The sequence below is a fragment of the Paramisgurnus dabryanus genome, chromosome 12, assembly GCF_030506205.2.
Source record: "Paramisgurnus dabryanus chromosome 12, PD_genome_1.1, whole genome shotgun sequence".
Taxonomy (NCBI): domain Eukaryota; kingdom Metazoa; phylum Chordata; class Actinopteri; order Cypriniformes; family Cobitidae; genus Paramisgurnus; species Paramisgurnus dabryanus.
The window spans coordinates 12973569-12983482 of record NC_133348.1 but is presented as its reverse complement, the minus strand read 5'-3'; the positions used below and the strand labels follow the sequence as shown (position 1 = coordinate 12983482).

Here is a 9914-nt window from a genome sequence, read left to right as displayed (position 1 = left end):
TTTGCTAGTTTCCACCCTGCGCAATTATCATTTTCACCTTTAGCGCCATGTTGTTTAAATAGTAAATGCATTTGCGCCCCCTTTTGCACCCATGGGCGTTCTGGTCTGAATACGAGGTGTGTTCAGGCGCATTGTTGGCGTGTTGCTATTTTGAGGCAACTAAAAAAGACTACGCCATTGATCAAGAAAAACCTGTTCTAAAGTCTTAAATTATGGCGCAATATATTTTTGTTATTTAAAGAGCGCATTAGTAATATGCGCCTATAAACAGGACAACAACGCGGGTTTGCTTATCACATACATGAATGCCCAGCACCACAAAAACGCTTTTAAATATGAAAGATTAAAGGATTGAATGTAAAAGATTATTATTGAGTGTCTCGGACATAAATGAGGACTGATTATGAGACGTTAGAAGGTTGAAAGAGCTGCTTCACCTGCAGCCTGGTAATGCTTTGCTTTAAACAAATGCATCTGTTTTAAAAAAAAAAATTTTAAATACTACCTCTCGGATTTATTGTATATGATGACTCTGTACCTGTGGATATGGTAAGATGAAAAATATTTTTAAGTAATGGTTAAAAAAAACTCATGACGCTGTCCAAGTGCTGAAACGTGTGGAGAGCCGTTTTTAAATTCTTTATCTCCTGTTTGTTACAAATAAAGTATTTTAAGAGTACAAACCTTTTCTTACATACTTGTAAATTATTTTTTTGATGATATTGAATAGCCATACATTTAAAGCAATTAAAAGTCTGATATTTTTACTTCCATGACAAAAAAACAGGTTTTAAAGGTTTTAATAAAAATCACATCATATCATAATGGCTTATTTATTTTGTTAATAACAAATAATCTTAATATTCATCAAGGTCTAAAGCTGAAGATTAAAATGAGTTTATTAATCTGTGGCAAAATTCTCAGCAAATCCCTGAAGACTTAATTCATTTTGTTAATTGATATTTTGACATTTAACAATATTTTACTATTTAAAAGCTGTATAAACTTTTTTATTTAAGGCTTAAAATATCTTAATCAAAAATATAATATGAGTAAAACTCTGTAGTAGTGTGTGGCTTTTGCACTTTTAAAAGTACACTTCTACATGTGAATACCCTAATTTAGTGCCTTATTTAGCTATAATATGTGAAAACGTTTAATTAAGTAAATATTTTTATTTTATCCAATTAGTCGATTAATCTGAAAAAATGATCACCCGATTAATCGATTATGAAAATAATCATTAGTTGCTGCCCTTAATATAAAACACAGTGAATCATCTTTGCTATAAAAATTTCACTCACATACACACACGTGCACACACACACACAAACACAAACACATAGCAGCACCCAGGAGTCTTATTATAATTTTTTACTTTTAACAACATTTACCTCTTAAAGGTCATCACCTGTCATAGCTCACAGTAACATCCAGGTGTCATAGATTTTGGTCATATCTCATATCAAGTCAATTCTTATTTAGTACTTATCTTTCTTAGCATTGGGTGGCTTCAAAATGTCTTGATTATATCTTTAGTCAATGCACATTTGACTGTTTGTTGCTTGTAAACTGGTGTTACAGTGCCTTTACTATGGTTCAGTCACCAGACCACAGGATCATAGCCGGAATTTATGACCTGATATGTACACAGAAAAGACTACAATTACAGCTTAACTTTCATCAGGTCTTATTCTAGGTTATTTACCCTTTAACAGTTACTTACTGTTAACAGAAATACTTATAAATAAAATATCTTGAAAACTTTCCAGTAAGTCACCTTTACTATGGTTATAATTCAGAAACATATATTTTAATCATGGTTTATTCATGTATGATTAAACAGTTGCCATTTCCTCTGAATTCTTTTGAATAATACATCATCTTTGTTTTTTATCACTAAACATACAGATTTTTGAGGTCAGGACATTGTGACTGATCTTATATGTCTGATGTTCCCATTGAGATCATTACAGGCCTGGAGTTTTTAGGACTCAAAATTTTACTGTATGTTTTTGATAACGTCAAATAAGCAAAAGATTTAAAAATACATAAACTATAGCATGTGAAACTACATGAAGAGAAACTTTTATAAAGAATGATAAAGGAATTAAATATCTCTGAAATCAACACTACCAGCTTCATAACATTTATTTAGGCACTGGTTATTATTTATTTATAGAAACTGTATTCATTCAAATGTCAGAGTATGTGAATGATTGAATCCACAGATATAAGTGAATATGAGAGTCTTAAAGGCCTTCTGAAAGCAAGGATAAAAAAATCCATAGATCAAAGGATCACAAGCGGTGTTAAAATATGCAAACCAAACTAAAGCCTCATAAACATCAGCTGGGATCACAAAATGAAGGAAAGGGTCGACCGCAGTGGAAATAGATAAAGGCAGCCAGCAGATAAAGAAAACGCCCATAACAAGAGCCAGAGTTTTAGCTGCTTTTCTTTCTCTGTGTGCAGAACTTTGACTCTTAACACCTGTGGTGGCCACAGACACTTTCTCTGACAAAACCTTTGCATGTTTTTTCACAACATTGAATATGATGATATACAGAGAGCTCATTATAGTTCCTGGAATAATAAATACCAAGATTACACAAGTTAGTCCCCATTCTTTGTTTAAAAACACAGCACAGCCACCAAAACAAGACATCTGTAATATTAAAGCTTCCATACCAACAGCACTCACTCCTGAAAAAACAACAGAAAAGCTGTACACCAATGAAAATATCCATGTAAGGCTGATACATACAGTCACAGTTTTGTTTGTGATCCTCATTTTGTATCTCAGAGGGTCACAGATGGCCCAGTATCTATCAATAGATATTAAACAAAGATGTATTAAAGAAGAAAAACAGAAGGTCATGTCCAAGCTAGAATGAACTTTACATATAACATCTCCCAAAAACCAGCAGCCTTCAACAGATCGCATCATACTGTAGGGCATCACCAGTGAACCCATCAGACAGTCACACACAGCCAATGACTGAACGATCAGATGAGTTGGAGACTGAAGCTGTTTGAAGTGAGAGATGGAGATGATGATCAGCAGATTCCCAAAAACTGTCATGAGGATCATGAGCAACATTACAGCGTACATTGCCACTTTAACTCCAGTGAGACGATGAACTCTAGGACAAGAGTCTGAATGTAAAGGATAACACAGGAGAATATTCTCAGTCTCATTGAACGACATTGTGTCTGAGAGGACTTCCTTTGTACAGTAATTATAAACAGACAGTCAATTATAACACAAAGTTTAAACAAAATCATTTTAGAAATACAACATGGTTAAGACAAATATCTAAAGAAACATGAACATAAATACAATATATGTATATTCAATCTATCTCCTAAATGAACGTGATAAAGCTTGGATGTGTTCATATATACAGTTCAGGTCAGGTCTCAACCTCCCCAGCTGTATACGTAACAAACTGATACACAAACATTGTGACTCATGAGATTACAAAAAAAACTGAACTGTGTGTCCTGAATTAAAAGTCAATGGAGATATAATGAAGTGGTTATAAATAATATGGTGGCTATTTACATATTAGGAGGTGCAAGACTGCTTAACATATAGGGGTGGTTTCCCAAACAGGGCTTAAGTGTAGTCCAAAACTGAAATGCTTGTTTGAGCTGTCTTAACTGAAAACACCTGGCATTGACATCTCTTAAAATATATCAGTGACAATGTTTTGTCTCTAATACTGCTGCATGATGGAAGATCTGAGCTCCATCAAGTTTATCTTCTAAATCCTCTCTTTCTTACTATCCTGTTCCTATCTATTTAATATAATGTCGCTGTCGGGCGGAATCGTTGTATCTCCAAAACCATTATTTTTCAGGAAATAAAAAAACGCTGTATTTTTTAAGTTATTAAATATTGTATCGTTAAAGTTGTTATTATGCCTTATATTGCTATCATATACTGATGTGTACCAACATTAACACAACATTTTCCCAAAGTCATGTTTTATCGGAGATACAAGCTTTATGACTTGGGAGCAGGGAGATAAGAGATTATGCTCTCATTGATAAGAATGGTATGGACACAGACGTCGCTGCTGCCAGCAGTGTTCAACAAATATTGCAGGTCACATTGAGCCTTTTGACAAGAGACGAAGCTTCAATAGTTAACCAAAGCTGACTGTACTTACATACATCTTACTAAACTCTATTTTAAAGGTTTACGATCTATAAGTGATGCAATACAAAACACGATGAGCGGACTATGCTGTCTAATAACTGGAAATGAATCTAATCTGCTCGCAAACTTACCTTCGTGGCTCACGGGCTTCCTTCTGCACAGAAGCATTAAAGCTATCGAGTTTTAATAAAAATGCTCAAAACTAACTATTTTCACTTGTTAGCGTCTAACAAACAGAATTATTATATTAATTAAACAGCCTTTTTTCTCCAATAAATAAAAACTTTTACTTGTGTTCTACATGCACAAAATAATTTAATGGTGGTATCCAAAACATTCAATTTAATTCAAAATTGAATTCAATAAAAACATTGCTACTTGTGTTTTACATGCACAAAATAATTTAATGGTGGTATCCAAAACATTCAATTTAATTCAAGTATTATATTAGATACATTTTAAAACTTCAGTCCACAAGTATGATAAGCCTAGTAATACATAAATATTTAAAATACATCAATAACTGATATCATAGGTTAACACAGATAAAATCATAGTTAAGTCTTTCTTTATTAAGCCCATTACTGAGTGTATTTGTGTTTTTGAGTTTGTGACTGTTGTTGTCTGAGGTGGAGTTTCAGAGTTGGTGACTCGATGTGGACGCCAGTCATCAGAATGGTTGATTTTCAAGTTCATCGGTCCATTGTTGACAGAGTTCCTTTAAGGACACAGATAAAAATAAATTAATAAAGGACAAACGATCATTTCCCTACGTTATATAAGGCATGTTTACGTATAATAACGAGGCAAAAAAAAAACGTTAGCTTGCATAATGATTCATGACTGCAATGGCAGAACTAACGGGGTCAAGATTTTTTTTCTTTAAGCCCCACGAAAATCACGTTAGATATCTCACCAAACATGATGACAAAACAAATGCATAGTAGCTAACTAAGTCAACGGCAGGCATTTTGTGCTTTAAATTCACTTCAGAAACGTGAATAGCGTAAAGAAAAATCTAGCAGCCTCAGAAACGATACATTAGACTTTAGCACTACCATTACTTCGAGATAAAACTGTTATATATAATATAAAAACTGTTATTATATAATTCATATAACTGAAACATAAATAACCAGTGTTTTCAGGACATTTACCTCAGTGGACGTGTTACTCGACGAGGATTTTGTTGCGATTCTCATTCTTGAAGAGAAATATGCAGCGAAGCTCACCCGCGGAGTGAAGAGGAGGTGGAGTTACGAGGTTTCACAGACAGTTGAAATGTCCAATGGAGTTAAGAGGTTTGCGCTCAAGCTTTTTCAGGACTTTAGATTGGTTAATAAATTGTAAAACTAACAGACCCACGTGGGGACTGACCAATAGCATAGATTTGTGAAAAAATATTAAATTGACAAAATTTGGACATACGAGGTTTCCGCCCGACAGCGAAGATAACTTATTAGTTCATCTCAGGAATACTTTACCTTGAAGTAATTGAATACTATTACTAAGCGAAACAATCTATAGTAACACCCAGCCTTAGCATATAGCCTGCTAGCATTACCAAACAGTGCCAGCTAACGTTAGCATTTGTTTAAAGGCTATAACAGATGATTACATTATTTTAAATAAATCCACCCCACAAGACTATTATTATAAGCACGAACCTTGCTTAACGGGGAGAGGGGGTGGTGTAGCTACAGTCTACAATAAAGTATTTAAAGTAAACAATAAATCTAAACTAAATTTTTTTGTCATTTGAAATAATGCTGTTAAATATGAAGCTCCGGTCTGGATCCGTTGCAGATCCACCCTGGAGATACACGCATTTCAGTCAGTTTACACACTCACACCTTGTATTTCTAAGAGACTGATAACTTTTCCTGCGATATACAATTAATGGACGAGGCGCAGGGAAGTTATCTGTCGAGTTTAGCTGTCTCGAGTTTTTCTCGCGCTGTCAATCACGTGGATGCGCGGCGCATGCACCTATAGAGTGAAAGTTACAAGAGCAAAATCTGATAAATGCTGTAAATAACGCAGGTTTCTTGAATATAGCCAAATACGTGTTTAATTATGCTTGATTTATTAAAAAAACTCCCCAAATGCTTTGCAATAAGAAGCTTTAGCTTACCTGAAACTAACGTAGAGGCTTCCTGAAATTAATTAAAGGACCAGAGATGTATTTCATTATTATTGCCATGTAGTACTGAACATGTAACCTTATCTCTCTCTTAAACACAGTTTAAAATACACGCTGATGGCAAGTGCTGCAATCCTACTGTATATAATACAGATTTCATTTTAATTTTGATACATTTATATTTTTTAATATGTAGAGCAATTTATTTAATATATAAGTCTTTTATCAGACTTACCAATTGTTATAATTTATATTTGTGCTGGTCAGTTATGAATAACAGGTAACATTGAACTGCTAGCAAAAACTTGAGAATTTGGTGGGGCAGAGGGGCCTCTCCCCTAACAGATGTTATCTCACTCCAAACATTTAAATAAAACATGAGAGCCCTCTATTCACCACAACAAACTTGGTCAGACATTTAAGTTCATCACCCGATAGAACACAATAGGTATCAAAAGTCTGTTGATAATGCAAAACAGGCAAGACCTTCAACCCTCACTCAACCATCCATGTCATGGTCTTTTTTAACCACTTATGTTTGTATTGAACGTAGCCTACTGCACAGTTACTGCTGTTAATTTGAGATCGTTACAGTTATTGTTTTCAATAGCCAAACCAAGTTTAGCCTGTTAAATACCAAATAAGCATATTGTTTATGTATACCTTCATTCTTTCTTGTTTGTTGCTTGATAAGAATAAAAAAATAGGAAATCGGATTGGAATCGGCCAATTTGCTTGTTAAGAAATTCGGTATAAAAACCGGCCAGGAAAAATCAAGATTGTGCATCCCTAGATAAAGCTCTTATTGTTGGTGACTTTAATATCCACATTGATAACCCAAAAGATGCATTAGGACTAGCATTTATGGATGTTCTAAATTCTCTCTATATAAGACGAAACGTGACCAGACCCACACATACCCGTAAACATACATAAGACTTAATTCTGTCAATTGGGCTTAATATTAATGACATAGAAATATCACCTCCGAGTGATGCTGTTCCAGACCATTGCCTTGTCTCATACACCATACTTTTAGATAGGATCGCAAGGTCAACAACACGCTACCGTTTAGGCAGAACAATAATTTCCACTATTAAAGATAGCTTTATTAGAACTCCCCCAGACCTGCCCAAATGAAACATACAGCAGATAACCGTGAAGTTTTGGATATTGTAATAGAAACTCTGAACATTGTTTGTTCTAGCACACTGGAAGCTGTTGCTCCCATTAGATCAAAGAGAATCAAAGAAAAACGCCAGCACCATGGTATGACCATCATACTGCAGCCCTTAAGAAGGTAACTAGAAAAAAAAATGGAACAATATTGGAGAAGCACAAAGTTAGAGGTATGGCGTGCAGCATGGAAAGAGAGTGTTCAACACTACAGACCATAAAAACTGCCAGATCTACATATCTCAGCAAGCTTATTGAAGAAAATCATAATAACCCTCTTTCCTCTTTAGTTGCGAAATTGACTAGAAACAAAGAACAAACAGAAACCGATATTAAACTCCAACATAATTGTTGCGACTTCATGAACTTCACTAACAAAATTATGGTTATTAGGGAAACATCGAAAACACTCCAGAAATGTACTTCAGCACATGATATATAGCTTAATTATCCACAATTTAGGATACATTATTAAAAAAGTTATATCATGTAACCATGCACAAACTGAATTGGACTTTAAGCACATTATTGGTACCATCTCTGAGGAAAGCCAGGTGAGATTTTGATTAGGGATGAAAATGATCGATTAATTCATTAATCGTTAGTTGATTGACCTTATTGATCGATTTATGATTAAATGATAAGCGGCTATTTTCCTGAGAATGTATATTTCTCACTGTATCAGTAGTGTCTTTAACATAAAAAGCAAAATGTTGCTTATATACACTGAATAAAAGTGCATGTTATATTGCTCAATTGATTTTTTATTGTAACAGTTGGGATACAGATAATGGCATTTATGTAGTTAAACAAAATAAATTATCCACAAAAAATTAAAATACATAAAAAATAATTGTGCACTGGCTGACCTGTTGCATGTGAAACATTAAGGGTGGGTTGCACCAACAAGGATTAGGCCTAAATCTGGTTTAAATCAAGGCTTATATTTAATAATTCTGTTGCACCAAACTTTAACCAAACTTTTAATCTGTTTAAAAAATAATCAGGGTTACACTGTCATTTTGATCCAGGTTTAAATTGTACAGTACAGTGGGGGAAGCGGACACTTGAATTTATATGGGCGTGTTATTCTAATGACGATCGTTTTCAGCCGCGGAATTTATGAAGGGCAGGTATTGCTTACACCTGAGTTTCAAAGGAACGCACAGTTTCATAAATCAGGCGCTGAGAGGAGTGTAAGCATAATCTTACGCCAACATATACGGCTGTTTCTACGCAAGAATGATAAATGAGGGCCATTGTGTATTGCCATACATAAACTTATGTGCCTTTTTAGCAGACAAAGATAACTTGCATTTATCAAACTGCCAACCTCAGTGAAGCTCTTAGATGTATCACTGAGAGGCTGCTTAAATACTGCAGAGAGTAATTCATGTGTTTTCATCGATCGGAGCGCAAGTAGACGACATGGAGACACATAATGTTTACACCTGGTATTTAAATCTGTCTCTTTTGTCCACTTTTGACCGCTTCTGTCCTGATTACTTTGGGGGGGGTCTGTGGGCGAGTCTGTCTGTTGTCATTTAAATGCGAGCAGGAGTAATGATTAGTTTATATGGATAATATGGTGAAGTAATATTATGTCGGAATCCGGTGCTTGTGTTGAAAGTAAACATGTTGCAGAGTGTTTTGTACATGAATATCTTAGAGCCTTCTCTGATATTTCAGCGCAATTGATGACATAAGATCATCAACTTTCACACGCTAGCAAAATGAAACTACGCAGAAATCAGCCGCTTTAGTTTTATCAATGAAAGGCTAAAAATAGCACTGTACAACTGTTCGATCGTGCCAGAAGTTCTATCTATTGTTTTATTTCCGCTGTCATCATAGGTAACATGAAATAAAAAATGTTTCCACACACCAGACTTACATTACACTGGCGCATCCAACTCTGGGCAGACTTCCTTTTCTCTCCCACTTGCCATTTCTGCACGTAAAATGCCCTGCAGCACTCACACTAAACATCAGTCACCTCTTCTTTCGCGCAAAAGGGAAACACGCTATCTGAGGTCTCATACAGGGCACAAGGCTACATTGCGCATGCGCATGCCATGAACTGTCGAACCATGCGACGCCAACACGCTCCGAACCGAGACAAGCGAACCGAATGTTTCAGATTTTTTTCATGAACCCTGCCACCTCTAATACTGAGTCAATGAAAGCTACTACAATAAAAGAGCTCTCAAAACTAATAAAATCATTCAAATCATTGTGGTATATATTAGACCCTGTTCCCACTAAATTACTAAAAGGGGTATTCCCTCTAGTGTCGGACCCAGTACCAAATATCTTAAGCTCATCGCTAGAACTAGGATACGTTCCAACAGCTTTCAAACTGGCAGTTATTAGACCACTCATTAAAAAACGCACCTAGAACAAGAAGGGCTTAATAATTTTAGACCA

The 9914-nt window shown here is 35.1% G+C and overlaps 1 protein-coding gene across 1 annotated transcript; it reads right to left on the bottom strand.

Annotated features, from left to right (window-relative positions):
- Window positions 1-2191: 2191 nt before the first annotated feature.
- Window positions 2192-3211, bottom strand: LOC135737915 (trace amine-associated receptor 4-like). Its single transcript, XM_065255769.1, has one exon. It carries the CDS (start codon window positions 3209-3211, stop codon window positions 2192-2194), a length of 1020 nt encoding a protein of 339 aa, XP_065111841.1.
- Between the last annotated feature and the right edge of the window lie 6703 nt (window positions 3212-9914).

Bases quoted from the DNA above. Each gene is read 5' to 3' on its own strand.
- LOC135737915 (XM_065255769.1), bottom strand. From the start codon at position 3,211: ATGTCGTTCAATGAGACTGAGAATATTCTCCTGTGTTATCCTTTACAT.